Source organism: Muscardinus avellanarius (assembly GCF_963383645.1).
Source record: "Muscardinus avellanarius genome assembly, chromosome: 1".
NCBI classification, from domain to species: domain Eukaryota; kingdom Metazoa; phylum Chordata; class Mammalia; order Rodentia; family Gliridae; genus Muscardinus; species Muscardinus avellanarius.
In genome coordinates this window covers 139,820,341-139,844,261 of record NC_137786.1, presented here as the reverse complement: position 1 = coordinate 139,844,261, position 23,921 = coordinate 139,820,341, and the positions used below count along the sequence as shown (strand labels likewise).

At 45.0% G+C, this 23,921-nt stretch overlaps 1 protein-coding gene across 1 annotated transcript; it reads right to left on the bottom strand.

Annotated features, from left to right (window-relative positions):
* Positions 1-18,920: 18,920 nt before the first annotated feature.
* Positions 18,921-19,904, bottom strand: LOC308275644 (dnaJ homolog subfamily B member 6-like; the record flags this gene model as incomplete). Its single annotated transcript, XM_080714002.1, is given in 2 exon segments — positions 18,921-19,526; positions 19,530-19,904. Coding segments are annotated over 2 exon segments (981 nt in total).
* Between the last annotated feature and the right edge of the window lie 4,017 nt (positions 19,905-23,921).

The following is a 23,921-nucleotide window of genomic DNA, read 5'->3' as shown; positions in this document are numbered from 1 at the left end:
TCCTGTCTCAGCCTTCCAAGCGCGTATTATTAATATTAATTATATTATTATTAGTAGTAGTAATAGTAGTAGTAGTAGTACTGAGGTTACTGGAAACCCCTCTATCTCTGGGCTATACTCCCAGAGACCTATCTCTTTTTGTTAATATATATTTTTATTTGGAAACAGGGTCTCTTGAGCCAGCAAGGCTGGCCTTGAACCAGCGCGATCCTCCTGTCTCTGCCTCCCAAGAGCAGGGATTACAAGCGTGTGCCATCACGCCCAGCATTCTTCCTTTTTTTTTTTTTTTAATATGAGAAATCAGTACATGTCTTTTGCAAAAGCTGGGACCCCAAATACCTAGTAGCAATAAATTTTGTCTTCCCTTCCAAAGGCAGAGGTCCATAGCTTCTCTTTGGAAAGCAGGCTCTGCTGTTCCACGTGCACCCTGGCCTCTCACTCTGTGCAAAGGAGCACAGTAGGCCCATCCCAGCTCTTTGGGGCTCCCTCTGATACCCTAAACCCTTTTGCCACTTAGCATGTTGTCCAGACTTCTTGAGCATGTGTGGCAGGAACAGTCAGTCTACTTTTGGGGACATTTCCTCAAAAGCTCAAGGTGGACTGGACTGGATCTGTCTGCCCCTCCAATTTCTAACTTTGGTGCAATTTCTTCAGTAGATCAAGGTGGGTTGAATCAGGTCTCTGCCTCTCCAAAATAATAGCCTCCACCTCTGCCGCTGGCACTAGCACCCGCGCCTCTGTGCTGCCTCGCCACTGCTCTGCCAGCACTGCCTTCCTTCAGGTTCTCTGCTGAGCTCCTTCCTTACATGATATGATGTCCAGAATTCTTAAGCATGTGCGGCAGGGGTAGTCCCCCTTTGTGTATTTTTTTCCCCCAAAAGTTCCAAGTGAATTGGATAGAGTTTGTCTGCATCTCCTGAGTCCTGGCTGCCGCTGCCTCCATCTAGGCCCCCCTCCAATATATTTTTTTTGTAATAAGAGAAGACAGTATGTGTGTTTTGAAGAGGTTGTGAGATCGAGCACTAAACAGCAATGAATTTTATCTCCCTTCCAAGAGTGGAGGCCCACAGCCTCACCGTGTAGAGCAGGGTCACCTGTTCCGGGTGCACTGCGGCCCCTGGCGCAGCACAGAGGAGCTGAGGTCCGGGACACACGGCTCGGCTCCCCACCCGGCACTGCATGGCTCCCTCCACCATGTCCGGCTCATTTTTCTTACAAGGTGTGTTGTTAAGAGTCCCCAACAAGCCGGGCATGGTGGCGCACACTTGTAATCCATGCGCTTGGGAGGCAGAGACAGGAGGATCGCACAGGTTCGAAGCTAGCCGCGTGCACTGGCTTAGGAGACCCTGTTTCCAAATAAAAATGTAAAAATAGGTCTGGGAGTGTAGCCCGGAGGTAGAAGGGCTTTCAGGAACCCCAGTACCACCAAAAAAAAAAAAAAAAAAAAAAAAAAAAAAAAAAAAAGAGTCCCCAGCATGTACAGCTGAAGTGGTCTTTTCTCTAATCCTTCTGGAATGTTCTTCCAAAAATCGCTTTTCTTGCACGGCGTGCGCCTCCTTGTCATCTTGTTTCTAATTTTGCCGTTATCTACTCTCTCTCCTGTATTCTAGATGGGAAGTCGTGGCTGGAAGTGTCTCCTTCAGTTGTCCTGATCAGATACTAAACCAAGATCTGGTATCCAGGGCTTCCCCGAGGAATGCTTGTCCTGTTCGGCCGCCGCCATCTTCCTCATTTTGGCGGGGGTGGGGGGGTGATACTGGGGTTCCTGGAAACCCTTGTACCTCCAGGCTACACTTCCAGACCTATATTTTTTTTTTGGTGGTGGAACTGGGGGTGGAACCCAGAGGCTTTCTACCTCCAGGCTATACTCCCAGACCTATTTTATATTTTATTTGGAAACAGGGTCTCACTAAGTTGCTGAGATCCTCACTAAGCAGCTGATGCTAGCTTCGAACCTGTGCGATCCTCCTGTCTCAGCCTCCCAAGCACGGGGATTACAAGCATGCGCCACCACGCCTGGCATCCAGACCTATTTTTATACTTTTTTTTTTTCTAAATTTGGAAACATGGTCTCTTAAGCCAGGCTTCGTACCTGAGCAATCCTCCTTTCTCTGCCTCCCAAGCGCAGGGATTACAAGCGTGCGCCACCACGCCTGGCTAGTAATGGCTATTTTTAAGACTATGTTTAGTCCTTAGCAAGGGATATGTGTTATCCTTTTATATAAATAGTGTCGTATGTTGAAAATAATGCTGAAATGGTGTTGCCTTTTTTTTTCTTTTTTTTTTTTGTGGTACTAGGTAAACCAAGGAGGCATTCCACCTCAAAGATCTACCCCTGCCCTATTTTTTTTTTTTAAACAGGTTGCTGAGGTTGTGCTTGAACCTACAATCCTCCTGTCTCAGCCTTCCAAGTATTAGGATTACAGGCATGCACCACCATGCTTAGTTTAATGTCGCTTTTTAAATTTTTTTTATTTTTATGTGGAACATATTGAAAATGGCATATATTCAGACTATGATTGGTGCCCTCCCCCTTTCTGCTTCCCCCCTCCCAACAATGAGTGTCCAAGTTAACCATGTTATATTTTTAAACAAATTCGGATGTAGCTCCTTCATTAATCAACCTCAGCCTTCTTCCTCTCTTATCCTTCCATTCTAGCTTTGATAGGTTGAAGTTTAATTGTTTATTGAGTTGCTGGAGATTGAACCTAGGGCCTGCACATGCTACACAGTCACTTTTCCACTTTTCCATGCTCTTAGACCAAACTAAATTTTAAAAGGTGAATCAGCCAACAGTACTGCTGTTGTTATAGAGGAGAAAGGTTCTAATGAACTTGTTCTCCAACAGATAATAATCATAAACTCTGAACACAATAAAAACAGCTACATGAAGAGGGCGTGGTGACGCATACCTGTAATTCCAGTACTCGGGAGGCTGAGACAGGAGGATCAAAGGTTGAGATTGGCCTCAGCAATTTAGTGAGACTCTCAGCAACCTCGTGACACCCTGTCTAAAAAACCAAAAAATAGCCGGGCATAGTGGTTCACACTTGTAATCCCAGCGCTTGGGGAGTGATAAGTTGGGTCTCTCCCCTCCCCGACATGATCTCTCAGTGGGAACAGAAGGCGGAACCCCGGAATCTAGAGGCGAAGATATCGTGAGACTCCAGGTGCCTCGAGACTCCAAACATCATGAGACAGACTCCAGAGGTGGCGAGACTACAGATGTTGGGAGAGAATTGACATGCCTATAAAACATCAGTGCCTCCGATGCACCACGTGACTCAGCCAGCCAGTCGAGACTATGCACAACTCTCCAGAAACGCGGCCTGTCAGTCTCTTCCCCCATGGCCAACTGACTCCCCAGAGGGTGCCGGGTTGAGTCCGAATAAAGCAGCAGTCTCTGATAACCCAGTTGGTGCTTGCACCTCCCTCCTAAACTCCCTAACTCTATTTTCAACCTTTCAGAGAGGCTGAGACAGGAGGATCGCACAGGTTCGAAGCCAGCCTCAGCTACTTAGTGAGGCTCTCAGCAACTCAGTGAGGCCCTGTTTCCAAATAAAATATAAAATAGGTCTGGGAGTATAGCCTGTAGGTAGACAGCCCCTGGGTTCCACCCCCAGACCACCAAAATAATAATAATAATAATAATAATAATAATAATAATAATAATAATAGAGCCGGGCGTGGTGGCGCACGCTTGTAATCCCAGCATTCGGGAGGCTGAGACCGGAGGATCGTGGTTCGCAGACAGCCTCAGCTACTTAGTGAGGCCCTCTGCAACTCAGTGAGACCCGGTTTCAAAATAAGGATAAAAAATAGGGCAGGGGGTGTAGCTCGGAGGTCAAATGCCCCTGGGTTCCATCCCCAGACCCGCAAAAAAAAAAAAAAATAATAATAATAATAATAATAATAAGGCTGATGGTGTAGCTCAGAGGTACAATGCCCCTGGGTTCAATCCCTAGCACTACAAAAGCAACCAACCAACCAACCAAATAGAAGACTACCTTCTACCCAAAGAGTAGAGATAGAGATTTAAAAAGGATAAAAATATAGACCAAATTTCTGTCAAAGTGTTTGCATCGGCCGGGCGTGGTGGCGCACGCTTGTAATCCCCGCGCTTGGGAGGCGGAGACAGGAGGATCGCACAGGTTCGAAGCCAGCCGCGCTGGCCTAAGAGACCCTGTTTCAAAAATATAAAATAGGTCTGGGAGTGTAGCCCGGAGGTAGAAGGGCTTCCAGGAACCCCAATACCACCATCAAAAAAAAAAAAAAAAAAAAAAGGGTTTGCGTCTGTTTTTGCACCTTTACTCAGGCTGGAGGCCACAGTCACAGTGTGGGTGGAGCTCTAACAAAAAGCCAAATAGGTGTCTGGCCTTTGGAAGCATAAACCAGAACTTGAGCGAGAGACAAGTGTAAGGAAGGGAGCTGAGAGGACAGAGGCACAGGAGCGACTTCTCAGGTTCTTGTGTAAGCTCTGCCTTGTCTCTAGCCAGCCCTTCAGCTACAGATACCAAACACCCCAGAAAAGGGCAAGAGGAACAGACTGCTCTTTGCACTGTCGTTCTTTACCGAGAGGCAGTTTGAAGTTTGATTTTAACCAAATTTACTGCTACAATATAAGCACTAACATTCATCAAAAGAATATGTCTAAGCCGGGCGTGGCGGCACACACTTGTAATCCCAGCATTCGAGAGGCTGAGACCAGAGGATCACGGATCGTGGACAGCCTCAGCTACTTAGTGAGGCCTGTTTCAAAATAAAGAATAAAAAAATAGGGCTGGGGGTGTATCTCAGAGGTAAAATGCCCCTTGGGTTCCATCCCCAGTACCACACAAAAAAAAGACTATGTATATACACACATAAATATATACATACGTGTGTGTGTGTGTGTGTGTGTGTGTGTGTGTGTGTGTGATATTAGGGTTGAAACTCAGTAGGGCTCTACCACTGAGCTACATCCCAGCCCCCTTCCTTTTTTTGATGCTAGGGATTGGATCCAGTGGCATTCTACCTCTGAGCTACCCTCCAAACCCTATTTTATTTTTTATTTGGAAACAGGGTCTTTCTAAGTGGCTGACAGCTTCACTAAGTTACGGAGGCTGGCCTCCAACCTGCAATCCTTTTGTCTCAGCCTTCCAAGTACTGAGATTACAGATGTGTGCCACCATGCCTGGCTCTTAATTTGTGTCCCCCACTGCTCTTTTGTTGGTTTGTTTTTTGTACTAGGGCATTCTACCTCTGACCTAGCCCCCCCATTTATCTCTAGCCCCCTATTTTGTTTGTTCTTTTCTTTATTTTGAGTCAGGGTCTCACTAAGTTGCGGAGGGCCTCACTAAGTAGCTGAGGACCCTCGCAATTTAGCAATCCTCCAGTCTCAGCCTCCTGAATGCTGGGATTACGAGTGTGCGCCACCACGCCCGGTTGCTGTTTGTTTTGAAACGGTCTCCTTAGGTCCCTGAGAATCTCAGGAGGTTGCTGAAGCTTCTGCCTCAGCCTCCCAAGTCTCCCAGGCATACGCACTGCTGCTCCAACCAAGAACATGTTTTACACACACCCTTCACTCTTGCTCTTTATTTTATTTTATTATTATTATTTTTTTAAATTTTTTTTGGTGGTACTGGGGGTGGAACCCAGAGGCTTTCTACCTCCGGGCTATACTCCTGGACCTTTTTTATATTTTATTTGGAAACAGGGTCTCACTAGATTGCTGAAAACCTCACTAAGTAGCTGAGGCTGGCTTCAAACCTGTGCAATCCTCCTGTCTCAGCCTCCCAAGCACTGGGATAACAAGCATGTGTCACCACTCCTGGCAACTCTCTTGCTCTTTAGATATTACAGAATCTAAGGTCTTGACAAAATGATACTTACAATGTCCAAGATACACTCTAACATTACTTGATATATAAAGAACCAGGAAAAGTTGGTACCTATTCTCAAGGGAAAAGCAACATAGGCCAGACTCAGTTGTTGGAAGTATTACACAAGAACATCCGATTACATGTGATAACTATGCTTGGTAAAATAAAAGAAAATGTACTTGCAATAAATAAAAAGGTAGAAAACTCCAACAGATAAAAAGTGAGACCAAAATGAAAATTTCAGAACCTATAATGAAAGTGTATAACATCATTTTAGGGTCTGGGGTTATATCTCAGTGGCAGAGAGCTTGCCTCATGTACCAGGCCTTGGGCTCAATCTCCAATACTGTCAAAGAGAAGAGAAGAAAAGAAAAGAAAGAAAAAAAGAGAGAAAGAGAAAGAGAAAGTCTAATAGGTGACTTAAAAAAGAAGTTTATAAGCCAGGCGTGGTGGTGCAAGCTTGAAATCCCAGTATTTGGGAGGCTGAGACCAGAGGATCATGGTTCGCGGACAGCCTCAGCTACTTAGTGAGGCCCTCTGCAACTCAGTGAGACCCGGTTTCAAAATAAAAAATAAAAAATAGGGCAGGGGGTGTAACTCGGAGGTCAAATGCCCCTGGGTTCCATCCCCAGACCCGCAAAAAAAAAAAAAAAAAAAAAGAAGTTTATAAAAAATTTAAAAAGTGAAGTCGGGCTAAACATGGTGGCACCCACCTAGAGGCTGAGGCAGAAGGATTACAGGTTCAAAGCTAGGCTCAGCAACTTAGAGAGACCCCGAAAATTAGTGAAACCTTGTTTCAAAATAAGAAATAGAAGCCAAGTGTGGTGGCTCACACTTGTAATCCCAGCATTTGGGAGGCTGAGACAGGAGGATCGCAATTTGCAGACAGCTTCAGCTACTTAGTGAGACCCTCTGCAGCTTAGTGAGACCCTGTTTCAAAATAAAGAATAAAAAATTGGGGAGAGGGTGTAGCTCGGAGGTCAAATGTCTCTGGGTTCCATCCCCAGACCCACAAAAATAAAATAAAATAAAAATAAATAAAAAATAGAGCTGAGTGTGGTGGCGCCTTCCTATAATCCCAGTACTTTGGAGGATGAGACAGGAGGATCTCAGTTGAGGACAACCTCAGCAACTTAGCAAGGCCCTCAGCAATTTAGTGTAACCTTATTTCAAAGTAAAAAGATAAAATAGGGCTGGGGATGTAGCTCAGAGGTAGAATGCTGCTGGGTTCAATTCCCAGTACCACATTCAGAAAATAAATGAAATAAAAAGGACTAGGGGTATATCACAGAGGTAGAATGCCCCTGGGTTCAGCCCTAGTACAAAATAAATAGCCAAGCCCAGTGGTATGCTCCACTTGGGAGGCTGACACAGGAGGATCTCAGATTCTTGGCCAGCCTCAGCAACCTTGTGAGACCCTCCACAACTTAGTAAGACTGTTTTAAAATTAAAAAAATAAATAGGGCTGGGGGAATGTAACTCAGAGGTAGAATGCCTCTGGGCTAAATCCCCACTACCACACACACAAAAGTAAGTAAATAAAAAATTAATTAATTAATTAATTTAAAAGATAATCTTAAAAAGGTAAAAAAAGGATAGAGCAACAACAAAAGTAATAAAAGGAGAGCTAAATCTAATCACCTCAATAATGACTTTAATTGTGTTTTTTTTTATGCTATGGATTGAACTCAAGGCCTCATTTATGCCATGCAAACACCCTACCACTGATCTACACTCCAGCCTAAACTTTAAATGCTAATGGATCAGATATTCTAAGAGGCAGAGATTAACAAAAAGGAAATAAAACTAGTTGACACAGTAGACCTGTTTTTCTGTGAATTTAAACTTCTTTGAAGCTTACCTTTTCTGCTAATTAAGTCCTGAGCTGAATTCTCAGTTTTATCTCAATATCATTTTTACATACTACCAAGAAGGCTTTCTGGCTTTCTTAAGTTTTTATTTTGTTTTGTTTTTTTGTTTTTTGTTTTTTGGGGTTTTTTTTGGTGGTACTGGGGATGGAAGCCCTTCTACTTCCGGGCTACACTCCCAGACCTATTTTTATAGTTTTTATTTTGGAAACAGGGTCTCTTAAGCCAGTGCGGCTGGCTTTGAACCTACGTGATCCTCCTGTCTCCACCTCCCAAGCGCGGGGATTACAAGCGTGCACCACCACGCCTGGCATCACACTTAGTTTTTAATTGCTGGTCAGTCACTCCCTGTTTCTCCTTTTCTTTAGTCAAGTTTAGACAAAGCCACTCAATTCCACTGACCTAATAGCTACTGTTACTCCCATAAATCTCAAGCACCTAATCTATTGGACTACCTAATCCACTTATTTCTAATGCCATACCATTCTAATTTACCACAAATGATGGTTTGTTTTTGTGGTACTGGGGATTGACAAAATTAATGAATGATTGCTATGTAACATATTTGAATTTTAAACCATTAAATTGAGATAAAAAGCCTGTCACAAAAGATTATCTACTGTATATGATTCTAATTATATAAAATGCTAAGACATGAAAAGGACATAATTATTTTTAATGTTTTACTTTGTTTTTTTTTTTTTTGGTACTGGGGTTTGGTACTAGAGGATTCTACCTCTGAGTTACACCCCCAGCCCTTTTTATTTCAAAACAGTGTTTCACTAAATTGTTGAGGTTGGCCTTGAACCTGTAATCCTCCTGTTTCAGCCTCTGAAGAACTGGAATTACAGGTGTGAGCCACAACGCTCAGGTAGAAATGTTTTACATCTTGATTAGAGTGTTGGTTACACAAATCTTGAAATCTGTGCGTTTTACTTTATATAAATTGTCATCTCCAATGAACAGTAACAACAGCCAAGATATGAGCACGTGCGCGCACACAACACACACACACACACACACACACACACACACACACACACACAGTCGGGCATGGTGGCACATGCTTGTAATCCTAGTGTTTGGGAGGCTGAGACAGGAGGATTGCACAGGTTCAAAGCCAGCCTCAGCTTCTTAGTGAGGCTCTCCACAACTTAGTGAGACTCTGTTTCCAAATAAAATATAAAAATAGGTCCAGGGGTGTAGCGTGGAGGTAGAAAGCCCCTGGGTTCTATCCCCAGTGTTGTGCCTAGGCTGATGTTGCAGGAACAGAGAAAGAGAGCACCAACTGAACTTGGAAGATCAGTTTATTTAACTGCGGGAAGCAGGGAAGACATACTAGCCAGACTAGGGAAGCAGTCTTGCACTCAGTCCAGAACTGTAACCAAGAGCTGAACATGCAAGGGTTTTTTGAGGGTAGTGGGGAGGCCCACTGTTATTTTCTGAAAAAACTGCAACTTTGTCTGCAGTGTGGCTTGGTGTTCCATAGTGTTGACCATAGGGTAGGCAGGATGTTGGTCTATGCATGCTACATTTACCAGAGGGTAGGCAGGATGTTACATTAACCCCCTGAAAAACTTGGGAAAAGCATTAAAAAAAGATTCAAACTACTAAACAATTTTGTCTTCTTGGGCACAGTGGGGGAATTCCAGTAACTGTGGGATCGCAGCTGGGTGTTAGGGTCTTACATTCTCCCCTGGAGTTATGGGCCGAATCAAAACATTGATTCAGGTTTGGGCCCCAGGGAGGGTGGGTGTCCATGAACTGAGAGGCTTATCTGACATTGTCCTGGTCTGAGATGGCACATTAGAGGCGAATCTTGAGAGGATCATCTCGGTGCTGGCACACACGCCACTGTTGGTCATCAGCTTCTGGTGCGCGTTTCAGGTGAGAATGGTGTATCCATGGGCAGACGCCAGCTACTTTAACTGCTGTGGGAGTTGTCAAGACGATGGGAAATGGTCCCTTCCAACGTGGCCCAAGGTTTCCCTCTGATGTCTTTGGACCTACACCAGGTCTCCAGGCTTAAAATCATGGGGCTTTAAGGGAGGGAGCCTGTGAACCTGACAAAGGGGAAGATTTTGCACTCTTTGTAAGGCCTGCACTGCTTTAAGAAGGTGTGTCCCACTGGTCTCTGCCAGTAGATCAGGCTGTAGCTGTGGAGTGAGGGGTGGGGGTCCCCCATTTAAGATTTCATAGGGAGTAAACTCATGGATATAAGGGGTGTTTCTGGCCCTAAGTAGGGCAAATGGAAGGAGGGCAGTCCGGTCTTCCCCAGTTTCTAAGGTTAATTCTCTCTACCTTCTCTGAACTTTGAAGATGGTATAAACAATAAAATTTCCAATTTATCACCAAAACTTTAGATAAAAGCTGGCTTACCTGAGAAGTGAAAGCTGGATCATTGTCTGAGCTTAATGCTAGGGGTAGCCCATGTAAGACCCCCGCCGAGGGGAGACCCTCAATCAGCCTCGGGATAAGCGACGACAGCAAGAACACACGAGAAACTTTAATCTCCTTGATGCAAAAGCAAAAGGTAAAAGTTTATTAAGGAGCCAGTGCACTGGGGCCGACTCGTATAGGAGTTCGGCCCCAAGCCACTGAAACTGAGGGTATTTATAGGGAAAAGACCACTAGTTAGGGGGGTTGGGGCTAGATTGCATGCGTTTACAGAAAATTACAGAATCATTTGAAAGGTACATTCTGTAGTCAAGTGTTAGATACAATACCAGGTGTAGTCAGTAAGCTCCCGGGTCAAGGTGCTCTGACCCAGTCAGTATAGATAAGATGGGGTGGGCTTATCACATATTTTACATTCCTAAACTGTAAGCTGCAGTAAAATATACTTTTCTTTTAAACTATTAGCTGGCTGCTAGGGGCTTATGATTTTTTCTTCTAAATGGAGCCTTTCACCCATACCTGGGAATGAGTTCTTCCAGGAGTTTTTTGGTGACTACTTGAGTTGTTTTCTTCTTGGTAGCTTCAGTCCATCCTGAAAAGGTGTCTACAAAAATTAAAAGATATACTGGGCATGGTGGCACATGCTCGTAATCCCTGCGCTTGGGTGGTAGAGACAGGAGGATCGCGCAGGTTTGAAGCCAGCTGCGCTGGCTTAAGAGACCCTGTTTCCAAAAATAAAAAAATTATAAAATAGGTCTGGGAGTGTACCCCGGAGAGAGAAGGGTTTCCAGGAATCTCAGTACCACCAAAAAAAAAAAAAATAAAAATAAAAATAAAAGATACCTGTAACCATACTGACTTGGTTTGACTTCTGTAAAATCCAGCTCCCGATGGATGCCAGGCAAGGCACTTCTTTCTCTCTTTCCCACTGGTCCTTGTGATATGACGGGATTGATAGCTTGGCAAGCTACACACCGAGAGACCATGTCAGAAAGTAATGTTTTGCGTCCTTGAATCTGGAAGGTGGCAGTTAACTGCCGGGGTCCAGCCCTAGCAGAGTCGAGGTTCGTGTGTTGATGAGGGGAAGCCGAGGTCGATGAGAGAAGATGACCACATGAATTAGATTCAACCTTTCTCCATTTTATTCAGGATTTGTTAGAGTTTTTATACTTTTTTTGTTGGCAGAAAAGCAAAGGCATAGTCATGCAAGCAGGATCGCCAAGGACGGAAAAAGTTATTATTTACATACTTCAGGTGAAGGTGTCAGACATTTAATTAATCATAGCATGCTTTGTCTTACTTTATAAGGCTGACTCAAACTTAATCTTATACATTGGCTTAAACTAAGGTCAGTTTGAACTTAATGTTTGGCCCAATATCTTTATCCTTGGGAAAAAATCTTTGCTGCCTGAGTCTCTCACAAGCCACTGCCCATCAGTTTTAGTTATAATGTTTATACATAAAATTCCAATTATACATATTAATCCAATTAATCTTAAAATAATTTTATGAAGAAAGGAATGCTGGACATTTTTCATGGGGGATCCCCTGATTGCGCTTTCTCAAGATCTGCAAAAGATGCGGTAGCAGTTAACAAATCGGCCATCTTATGCTCTCCCAGGTGTGTTCCTTGATGTAGGTGCTGGATCAGTACCCTACCTATATGCTAGGCAGGATAATTTTTCCTTCTGTGATATAATACCAATGGTTCTTTTGATAATTGTAAGGGAAAGTCTTGATGTATTCCAAGTCTAATTTGCTGTACGCAGGCTTTTCTGGCAATACTCGACATGGCAGTGCCACTAAGATTTTTCTAGTCACTCTGGCTCGTGCTTCTTGGTCAACCTTTCTGTTGCCCTGGGCTTCCAGCGAATTTCCTTTTTGGTGTCCAGGACAATGGATGATAGCCACTTTTTCAGGGAGCCACAGAGCTGAGAAGAGGTCCAGAATTTCAACTTTGTTCTTGATGGTCTTTCCTTCAGCTTTTAGCAGTCCTCATTCTTGATAAATGGCGCTGTGAACATGAGCTGTGGCAAATGCATATCTGCTGTCAATATAAATGTTTACAGTCTTATTTTTTCCTAACCATAAGGCTTGAGTTAGCGCAATAAATTCAGCCTTCTGGGAAGAGGTTCCAGGGGTAGGGGTTCCTCCCACAGGGTCTTTTGCTCAATTACAACCACTGCACCTGCCCTCTTCTCTCCATCCTGTAGCAAACTACTACCATCCATGAACAGAGTCAGGTCTGGGTATGGCCATGGACTGTCTTTCGGGTCTGGCCTCGTCCCTTGGACCTGCTGAAGGACCTCAACACAGTTATGGATCACATCCAAGTCCGGGTTGGGCAATAGGGTAGCAGGGTTAAGAGCTGAGCTAGGATGGAAAGTGACTCTAGGCGGGTTAAGTAGTAGAGCTTGTTAGTGAGTCAGCCACCTGTCTGGGGGATTCTTAAGGACCCCCTCCACAGAGTGGGGAGTCATGACAGTAAGTGGCTGTTCCAAAGTCAGCTTATCAGCATCCTTTACCAGGAGTGCTGTCACAGCGATGATTTGCAGCCATGCCGGCCGTCCTGCTGCCACAGGTTGCTTTCAAAGCCCAAATTGTTGAGTTAGTACCTCTTTTGCAATTCCTTGTTTTTCATCTATAAAGATTTGAAAAGGTTTGGAGATGTCTTGGAGGGCCAAGGCTGATGCTTCTAAAAGTGCCTTTTTAATGCTTTGAAAGGCCTGTTCCTATTCCTCTATCCAGGTGAAAGTTTCCTCTGTACCCCTTGTGCTCTCAAATAAGGGCTGGTCTAGCTCAGCAAAACCCAGTATATAGAGTCTACAAAATCTGGCTGAACCCAAGAATTCCCTTACCCCTCTCTGGCTAGTGGGGGAGGGTATACTGAGGATAGTTTGTTTTCTGGCAGGTGACAGCCATCTCTTTCCATCCTGAAGGACATAGCCCAGGTAAGTCACATCTGGGGAGCATGCCTGGGCCTTTTTGGCTGATACCTTGTAGCCCAGAGTTTCCAGGGTGGCTAACAGTCCCCTAGTGGCCAAAAGACAGGTGGGAATATCAGGGGCTTCCACCAGAAGATCATCAACATACTGAAGAAGTGTAACCTCTGGGTGCTGTAGGTGGTACTCACCCAAGTTTTTGTGTAGGACCTCATCAAAGATGGTGGGCGAGTTTCTAAACCCTTGAGGCACTCTGGTCCAAGTCAACTGTCCATGAAAGCCCTCCTCCAGGTCCTGCCACTCGAAGGCGAAGAGGGCATGGCTCTTTCTTTACAGGGGAACACTGAAGAAGATATCCTTTAAGTCCAAGACAGTATAGATAGTTCTGTCTGGTGGCAGAGAGCTCAGAAGAGTATAAGTGTTAGGGAAGGTTGGGTGTGTATCCTCCATCCTTTTGTTGACCTCCCATAGGTTCTGTACTGGCCTGTATTCTTTTGTTCCTGGCTTTAAGACTGGAAGCAGGGGTGTATTCTAGGGTGAATGGCACAGGATCAATATGTCATAGTCCATTAGCTGATGGATGTGCTTTTGTATTCCCTCCCTGGTGGCCAGGGTCAGGGGGTATTGTTTGACCTAAAATGGGGTAGCAGTAACCTTTAGGATTACAACAACCAGTGCCAAATGACTGGACAATCCCGGTGGGTTGCTTTCTGCCCAGACAAAGTCCTCCAGGAGTTTGGAGAGGTGAGCCAAATTTGCTTTTTCTGGGTTGGGGGGGATCTTCAAAAAGTCGATGGTCATCATCCAGGCTAAGCACACAAATCAGGTCAGATGAGGTGACCTGGACCTGTTTGGGCCAAAGTGAATGCTGGTGCCCATTTTAGCTAGTAGATCTCTTCCCAAGGGGTAAGGGCAGTCAGGAATATCTATGAAGGAGTGTGTAACTGTCCTTTTTCCAAGATCCACAGAGCACCTGGTAGTCCATGGGTAAAGATTTGTTCCTGTGGCCCTTTGTACTCACGCAGATTGGTTAAAAGGGCTCCCTAGGTTGTTTTTTTTTAAAGACTGAGTGATGTGCCCCAGTATCAACCATAAACTGCACCGGTTGCCCCTCCACATCGGTTGTTACCCAGGGCTTGAGGAGGGGTGGCGAGCCCCATCGTCAGGGCCTAGCTCAAGGGTCTGTATAGGCCTGCCCTTGCCCTTCCTCTGGGGACGCTCCCCTTTCCAGTGCCCTAGTTCTTTACAGTAGGCACACTGATTGGGCAGGAGTTTTCATTGTGCTCCTTTGTTGTTTCTGTATTATAAAGATGTCCCCTCCTCTGGGTGTCTTCCAGGCCAGCAGCAACCAATACTTGGCCAGTCCACTAGTCTGGCGATCCTCTGGGGTCTCTTGGTTGTTATAGATTTTAGAAAGTATTTCTACCAATTCAGGAAGATTTTAACCTTCAAAGCCATCAATCTTCTGGATCTCTTTCCTGATGTCCAGAGCTTCCTGGGTAGCAAAGGCGATGTTGGTGGCCTGCTGGTTTTCAGCTGCCTCTGGATCGGCAGGAGTGTATGTCCTATAAGCCTCTAGGAGGTGCTTGAGGAACGTGGCTAGAGATTCGTTTTTACCCTGCACATCCTGACTAACTTTAGACAAATTTGTGGGGTGCCTTGCAGCTGCCCGGAACCCCCCCCCAGTAGAAATCGGTGATATACCTTTAGCACCTCCTTTCCTTCAGTTGTATTATAATCCTACTGGGAGGATGGGAAGGCCTGCTCGATTTGGAGCAAGTCTTCCACATACCTCCTGTTGTCCCCAATAACCCACTTTCTTGCTTCCCTTTTGATGTGGTCTCTCTCCTCTGTAGTAAATAGGGTTTGGAGGAGTTGCCGGATACCCTCCCAAGTGGGTTGATGATTAATAAATATAGTTTCTAGGAGAGAAATGAGAGCTTGGGGATTTTCAGAAAAAGAAGGGTTTTGTTGTTTCCAGTTATACAAGTCACTCTTTGAAAAAGGCTGATATACCATAAAAACTCTACCTCCTTTATCTGGGGGCCTTGAAACTCAGAGGGGAAGGGCTCGAGTTACAGGGGAAGAGCTCCTGGAGGCCTCAGGAGATAAAGCCTCAAAGGGTGGGGGCAGAGTGAGTATGGTGGGGGCTAGGGTAGGATGGGGAGAGTTGATCGCCCCTGCTGGAGGTGGTGACAGGGGAAGGATCATCACTACAGGGGGGTGGCGGAGAGAGATCCAGAACTGAAGAGGTTGGGTCGGGGGGCACAGAAGGACAGGAAGGTCAGTTGGGGAGTGGAGGTCATCGGCATCTGAAGACAGAGGGAAGACAAATGGGGAAGATGATTTGGGAGAGACGTGAGGCAAAAGGGACTTGAGCCACTTGGGCAGCTCACTAATAAGCTGTTCCAAGCCATGATATAGGGAACCTGGTGAGGATGTCCAGGGTGGGCAGAGATGACATTGCGGGTCCTGAAAACGAGACGGGGGTCAGAAGAGCTCTCAGGAGGCCAACCTGTACCAAAAGTGGGCCACTGCTAAGAAGAGTATTGATGAAAGTTTTCAAGGCTCACAGTGTCGCCAGAAAGAGTGGCCACTTGTTGGAAATCTGCAAAATGAGCACTGAGTAAATCAGTAGGTGACGAGGACAGACGAGACTGACTTGCCCATAGTATCATCTGAGAAAAAACAAAGGACAGACAGAGAAGAATGACACTGACAATGAACAGACAGAGGAGTATCAGCTGAGAAAAAAAGAACGCTGCATACAGGGACTCCCAGAGGACGATTCTGACCAGGTCCAAAGGGCCGTAGGTGAACAGCCCAATGGCCAGTGGTGGAGTCCGAGCTTCCTTCCGACTCTACCGACTCAGAGACCAATAGCTCGTCTGCCTGTTCTCTAATGAGCCCCAGATTGTCCAGACTTTAGAAAATCAATGCCGAGACCAAAAAAAGAATGGTACTCACTGAGTGTTTCCAGGTAAACTGATCCCAAGCTGGGGGCTCTTCCTCTGATCCCGGACGAGCCCTCAAAATGTTGTGCCCAGGCCGATGTCGCAGGAACAGGAAACAAGAGCATCAAACAAACTTGGAAGATCAGTTTATTTAGCTGCGGGGGGAAAAAAAAACAGACTAGTCAGGCTAGGGAAGCAGTCTGCGCTCGGTTCAGAACTGTGACCAAGAGCTGAACTTACAAGGGGTTTTTAAAGGCAAAAGCCATGTACAGGTGGCTGAGGGTAAGGGGGAGGCCCATTGTTATTGTCTGACAAAACTGCAACTTTGTCTGGAGTGGGGCTTGGTGTTCCAGGATATTGACCATAGGTAGGCAGGATGTTAATCTATGCTTGCTACATTTACCAAAGGGTAGGCAGGATGTTACTTTAACCCCCTCAAAAACTGGGGAAGAGCATTAACAAAAATTTCAAACTACTAAACAATTTTGGTTTCTTGGGCACAGTGGGGGAATTCCAGTAACTGTGGGATCACAGCTGGGTATTAGGGCCTTACACCCAGTACCACAAAAATAAAAAATTTAAAAATTAAAAAGAGACAAAAGATTAAAAAGCCAAAGAGTAGAAAGTGAACTGGTTGTGCATATGTTGCTGTATTTCTCTGAATTCAACCCCTTTGGAAAGATACCCAGGAGTGGTATAGCTGGATCATATGGTGGATCTATTCCCACCTTTCTTAGAAATCTCCATACAGATCTCCATAGTCGTTGAACTAGTTTGCATTCCCACCAACAGTGTAAAAGAGTTCCTTTTCCCCCACATCCTCGCCAGCATTTGTTGTTGTCTGATTTCTTTATGTTCACAGCAGCACAATTTGTAATAGCCAAAATATGGAACCAACCCAGATCACCATCAACAGATGAATGGATAGCAAAACTGTGGGAAATACACACAATGGAATTCTATTCAGCCATAAAGAAGAACAAAATTATATCATTTGCAAGAAGATGGAAAGTCTTGGAGAGCGTTATGTTAAGTGAGATCAGCCAAGCACAGAAGGAGAAGGTGCATATGCTTCCTCTAATATGCCCAAACTAGGAAACACAAAGGATACCAGTGGGACTCCAGATATTGAAGGGGAAATACTAGCTAAGTTTGAATGGAAAGATAGGAGAGGAGGAAGGCTGATCTTGATTAATGAGGGTCTATACCTGAACATGTGTAAAATTATGAATAAGACATGGTTAACCTGGACAACCATTGGTGGGAGGGGGGAAGGGAAAACGGGGGCAGGGGGAGAGGGCACCAAATATAGTTTAAATGTATACTATTTATGTTCAATAAAAGATAAAAAAATAAAAATAAATAAAATTAAAAAATAAAACAATAAAACAATAAAAAAAAAAGTGAACTGGTTGTGAACATAAGGGATAAGAACAGAAAAGAAAGCTGGAACAAAAGGCTTTTAAAAACTGCATCAGTTGGGGGGCAAAAGCAACAACTGTATCCATGGTAGTTGCTTTTTGTCTTTGTGCAGTACTGGGGATTCACTGAGCTACACTCCAAGCCCTTTTTATTCTTTTTTTTTTTTTTTTTTTTTCTCGGTGCTTACGTTTTATTTATGTAGGTAGCATCAAAATACATTACACGTCAGGAGTCACATCTTCCACAAAAAGCATTCAATGGCAATCTGCTCTCTACCCAACGGCCCGCCACCTCCCACCAACACCAAACACACACAGCAAACTCCTCTGCGCCCCACTGGCCGCCTGCCGCAGGGACGCCGGCTCACGGCTTCTGCGGGCACCGCTGCAGAGGTCCTACCACATGTACCCAGTTTCAACTCTGCTGGCATTTTAAAACCCACCAATGCTTCTCACAATGCCCTCGCTTCTGAGAGGATGACAGAGCCTCACGTCAAAGGCCAGGGGCACCTGTCTCCCGGAGGAAGCCGAAGGCAAGATGGTGGGCAATGCCAGGCCCGTGTGGTGCTCAGCAGAAACAGTGGTTAAGAGGCAAAACACCATGCAAGCCAGCGGCCGCGGGAAGCCGGGCAAAGCTGCGCTAGGTAAGCCAAGTTGTTCAGAAGGGCCAATGTTTACAAACAAAAATATTTAGTTCAAGCTTTTAGAGAGAGAGAGAGAGAGAGAGAGAGAGAGAGAGAGAGAGAGAAGAGAGAGAGAGAGAGAGAGAGAGAGAGAGAGTGTGTGTGTGTGTGTGTGTGTGTGTGTGTGTGTGTGTGTGAAGAACTAGCCTGTTTTTCACCAGCATGAAAGCTTAAAAAACTACAGGAAACCTCCAAGTAATACTTTTTTACTAAAGAGCAAGGAAAAAGATCCAAGAAACAAGATTTAACATAAACTAAACAATCTGAGGTCGAATGCAAACTACCTATAGGATTAAAAATAGAATAAATATAAGGACGACTCCGTCTCAAGTGACTGCTGGCCTACTGTGTGCGGCTGGATCGGGACAGTGCCTGGCGTGCGGCCAGGTTCAAGGCGCGGTGTGTGTGACCTTCGGTTCCACCACGCTTGCTTACACTCCCATTCCCATCACCGCAGCATCCTGGAGAAGAAACCATCTCACGGACACACAGTTGCCTGTCTGCACCTTGCTGTATTTCTACAGTGGCTGATGTCGGATAGAGCAGGAGCCATCCAAACTGAGAGGGGGCACGCACGGCGTGGGTGCTGGGGAAAGCAGATTGAGGAAGCTGAGGCTGTGTCCCAAATAGCTAACGGGCCGCCGGCGATGTCACCTCCGGCTCCGGCACCCCGTCCTACCAATCCGTGAGCACACGTGTGATCCTGCTAAGCCAGGGGCCCTGGGCAGGCACTGGGCCGCTGCCTGGCGAGCGTACCACCCGCGGGCGAGGCTGTGCGCATCTGCGGCGCCAGCCTAGTGGTTTCCCTTGGCCGACTTCTTCTTCTTCTTCGACTCCTCTTTCTGCTTCTGCTTCTTCCGCTTGCCGCCTTCTTTGACCCCTGCTGAGCTCATGGGGACGTCCCAGCTGCCAGGGCCCCGCTTGTCCTGCTCCTCGTCGTCCTCCAAGGGAGACTGCGGCACAGGCCTGGCTGCCAGCGTGGGCCGGGATAGCTTCAGCAGGTGGGCGCTGGTGAGCTGGGGCTGGGCAGGCAGGGCAGGCTGGCCTCTGCGCAGGCGCTCTTCAGCCAGGGCCTCGTGGTCAGCCACACCATTGATGGTCAAGGACTTCAACTGGCCGTCTTCAACTTCTACTCGTTCTTGACCATTTTCAACGATTCTCTTTGTGGTGATCTTCCTGCCGTTCACTATCTTGGTAGAAGTCGATACAGACTTGAAGCTCCCCATCCCATTGCCACCGAATGACGTGGAGGAGAACGACGTGAGGCCCCCATGGCCCAGTGACCCGAATGAAGAGAAGCCTGTATCAAATGAAGAAAATCCACCTCCAAATGATGGAAATCCACTGAAAGCTGAGAAAAACGAGCCAGCACCTCGGTTTCTGCTTCCTCGGGGACCCCTTCAGCTCCCAAAAAAGTCTTCAAATGGGTCTTCAAAGAAGTCGAATGAAAACGGGTCCCTTCCACCGAAGAATTCCCTGAAGACGTCATCTGGGTTCTGGAATGTGAAGCCAAACTCGAACGGACTGTCAAAATGGCTCCCACCTCCTCCGCCACCATTTAAGCCTTCTTTGCCATATTTGTCATAGATGTCCCGTTTTTTAGCATCCGACAGCACTTCGTATGCCTCCGCTACCTGCTTGAACTTTCTCTCTGCTTCTTCTTTATTCTCAGGGTTTTTATCTGGATGCCACTTTAGTGCCTGTTTCCGATATGCCTTCTTGATATCCTCCGGTGACGCATGTCTCTGCACGCCTAGAACTTCATAATAATCCACCATGTTTTAACAGATTGTTGGAACTGGTCCGAGAACGCGGCGGCCGGCGGCGGGAAGGAGGGAGGCGGCGGCCGCTCTCGTCTCGACTCGGCTAGGTGGCGCTGGTGGCGGTGGCAGCGGCTCCTCGCGCTTTCCTTTCTCTCCTTTCTCCCCTTTTTATTCTTTATTTTGACACAGGATATTGCTAAGTCACCCAGAATTGCTTCACACTTGCAATCCTTGTGCCTCAGTCTCCCAAGTAGCTATGATTACAGTGTATGCTGCTACACCCAGTTCCATCCTAGTCTTAATATGTCTGTGTGCTAGAAATTTACCTATTTTTCTGAAGCACGTGTCCTTACATTTCCTCTGAGAGCTAGTCATGTAATTTAGAGTTAATTTTATTTCAGATTCTTTGAGAACTGGACTGGGAATATGCAGGCATTGGTACCTTTAGCAATTGTGGCAAATCCAAGCATCTTTAGTCTGGGGGTTAAGTTAGGCCTGCTTCACTGTGATGAACAAAAGTGTGTTGAATAAATAAACAAATGAGCATACCTTATTATGAGCTGATTTGTTACCCCTCAAATTGAAGGGGGAATAATGAAGCTTTGGTGTTGGGGTCTGCTCAACTGCCTGACAGAACTTCTGCGGAATCAGCTACACGTAGCGCCGAGCGCGTTGGGGTCTGCATAACCTCCTGACAGAACTATGAAAACTTCCGATGAATCTGCAACATGTAGCGCCGAGCAGATATGGAGGGCGTAACTACTCTCCTTGCCCCCGCTAGCCCAATTTGGTAATGTTGAGCCTTATTGGCTCAAATAATGCTTCCGTGCTCATGAACCCCTCGTGCATTGGATAATGATTGGCTACAAGTTATGTGCTTTGCACATGCAAGAGTGACCTTTAGCTTGATAGGTTAGAATGGTTTCCTGTTGGAAATCCCCCTTGCAGTTTTTTGCTTTAAGTTGGATTGCCTGAGAAAAAATAAAGGAGATCCTGCTTGACACGGCTCCCGGTTCCCGGTTCCATGTGTTGCTGTTGTTCGGGCCGTCGGCACCCACCTTCCTGCTCAGTCCCATTGCTGACGGGCTGGACCCGTCACTTTGGCACTCAGTGTTTCAGAATGTGACTGTATTCGGAGATAGGACCTTTAAAGAAGGAATTATGCTAAATGGAATCACTAGGGTAGGCACTAACCCAGTATGCCTTGATACCTTTATAAGAGAGGAAGCCAGGCATGGTGACACATGCCTGTAATCCAAGTACTTGGGGAGGCTGAGAAAGAAGTATTGCAGGTTCAAGGCCAGCCTCAACAATCTAAAGAGATTATGTTTCAAAATAAAAAATTAAATGGGGCTAGGAGTATGTCTCAAGTGGTAGATCACTCCTGGCTTCACTCCACAGTACCCCCTACACACACACACACACACACACACACACACACACACACACACACACACACACTGTGAGAGATACTGGGGATTGAACCCAGGGTTGTTCTATCTCCAAGCTACACCCCAGCTAAGGCTGTCCTTGAATCTGTGATCCTCTTATCTCAATCTCCCAAGTACTGAGATTACAGACATCCACCACCACTCCTGGCTCAGACTCCAGGTTTGAGAATGAGAGTCCACTCAGGCCAGATGTCCACTACTGTCCTATTGGATTTGATCAGAGGGGGTTGGATGGCATACATACATTGTCACTGCAGCTGGAAAGAAACAGGCAATTCTACCAGAAGGGAAGTGTAGACAGGGCAGACATCCCCAAAGGGTCTTTTATAAGCATTGAAATTGACTGTAATAATAATTGAGTGGTGGGAAATCCACTCCACCCTCCCACAAGTGAGTCTATTTTCTCTGGTTTAAACTTCGAGTTTTCAGACCTGGCTTCACAAGAGAGTCATTTGTGGAGTTTCAAACACACCAGTGTCTGGTCCCCACCACCTTATGCTTTAATGTCAAAATTTGTAGAGTTGAGGAACAGGCATCATAAAAAAAAAAAAGGTTTAAACACTCTAGACGATCCTAATGTACTGCCATGATTGCAAATTACTGCTTCAGATGTCACAGTAGTGTAACTTAGGCTTCAGATTTTATTTATTTAATACTGGGGTTGTGCCTAGTGGCAGTCTACATTTGAGCTATACCCCTGGCCTCTTCTTTTATTTATGCATTGTTTTAAAAATTTTTATTGGTGCATTGTAGTCATACATCTTAATGGAGTACAAGATGATAGAGACATACATGCACACATCACTCATTTAGCCCTTCCCCAATTCCCTCCCTATCTCCTCCTCCCCCTTTTTCTCATGTTAGGCTTAGTAATTGAAATGTTTATTAATGTATATCATGCACATTAGGGAATTTTTCTTTTTTCTCTTCCCATCCCCCTCAATTAAGTCATCTTATTTGCTCATCTGTGGTTATTCCTTCTTCTTTTAGAGTTCCTTCTATGACTCTTTTTCTCCCTAGCTTTCAAATATTAGGGAGAGCATCCAACTTTTTACTTTTTGTGACTGACTAATCTCACTTAGAGTGATGTTCTCCAGTTCCATCCATTTCCACGCAATGACATAATTTTGTTCTTTATGTCTGAGTAAACTTCCACTGTGTACATATTCTATAGTTTGTAATCCATTCATCTGTTGACGCACATCTTGGTTGATTCCATAGTTTGTCAATTGTGAATTGTGCATCTATGAACATGGTTACACATGCATTAGTTTGGGAGTTTGGTTTGCATTCTTTTGGGTAGATACCCAGAAGTAGTATTGCTGGATCATATGTTAGGTTCATTCCCATTCTTCTGAGGATCCTCCATACTGTTTTCTAAAGTGGCTGCACTAAATTGCAATTCCACTAACAATGTATTAGAGTTCCCACTTCTCCACACCCTCTCCAGCATTTGTTGTTGTTTGTGTTCTTAATGATTGCCATGCTAATTGAAATTAGGTGAAATCTCAGGGTACTTTTAACTTGCATCTCTCTGATTGCTAATGATGTTGAACATTTTTTTTTTTTTTTTGGTGGTACTGGGGATGGAACCCTTCTACCTCCAGGCTACATTCCCAGACCTATTTTATATTTTTATTTGGAAACAGAGTCTCTTAAGCCGGTGAGGGGCTTTGAACCTGTGCGATCCTCCTGTCTCTGCCTCCCAAGTGCAGGGATTACAAGCGCGTGCCACCACACCCGGCAAACATTTTTTAAAATACATTTATTGGCCATTTAAATCTCTTTTTTTGTGAAGTGTCTATTTAGTTCACTTGCCCATTTTTTATTGCACTGTTTGTTTTCTTAGCAGTGAATTTTTGAGTTCTCTGTGTATTCTAGATATTAGTCCTGTATTGGTGGAGTAGTTGGCAAAAATCTTCTCCCATTCTGTCGGCTCTCTGTTGAGTTTCTTGATAGTTTCTTTTACTGTACAGCTCTTCAGTGTAATGCAGCCCTATGTACTGATCCAACTTTTAGTTTCTTGTGCCTTTGGGGTCTTGTTGAGAAGCTTTTTACCTGTATGTATGTGTTGAAGCGTTGGACCTATGCCCTCTTTTTTTTAAAATTTTTTATTGGTGCACTGTATTCATACATCATAGTGGAATACAAACTTTTGTAGACATACATGCACACATCACCCAGTCAGCCCCCACCCGATCCCCACCCCATTCTCTCCCCATCCCTCCCTCCCATGCTTGGCTTAGTGATTGACATCTAGTATTATAGCAATTTATCCAAACTTAAAAATGATAATCTCCCATAACAGTTTCATTTGTCTGATACCAAGCTTTTGATGACTTAAAGATAACATTTCAATATTTCTTTTTGCTTTCTTTCTTACCAGAGAATATTTTTTTTCTATTTTTTTTGGTGAAATTATCATATATTTATATATTTATTTTTCAGAAAAAAATCTATCCTAATATGGAATATGGACTCTAGATACGCACAACGATCTTGAAAAAGAACAAAGCTAGAAGATATATATTTTCTGATTTCAAACCATATAAAGCTACAATAATTGAAACAGTGTAGTACT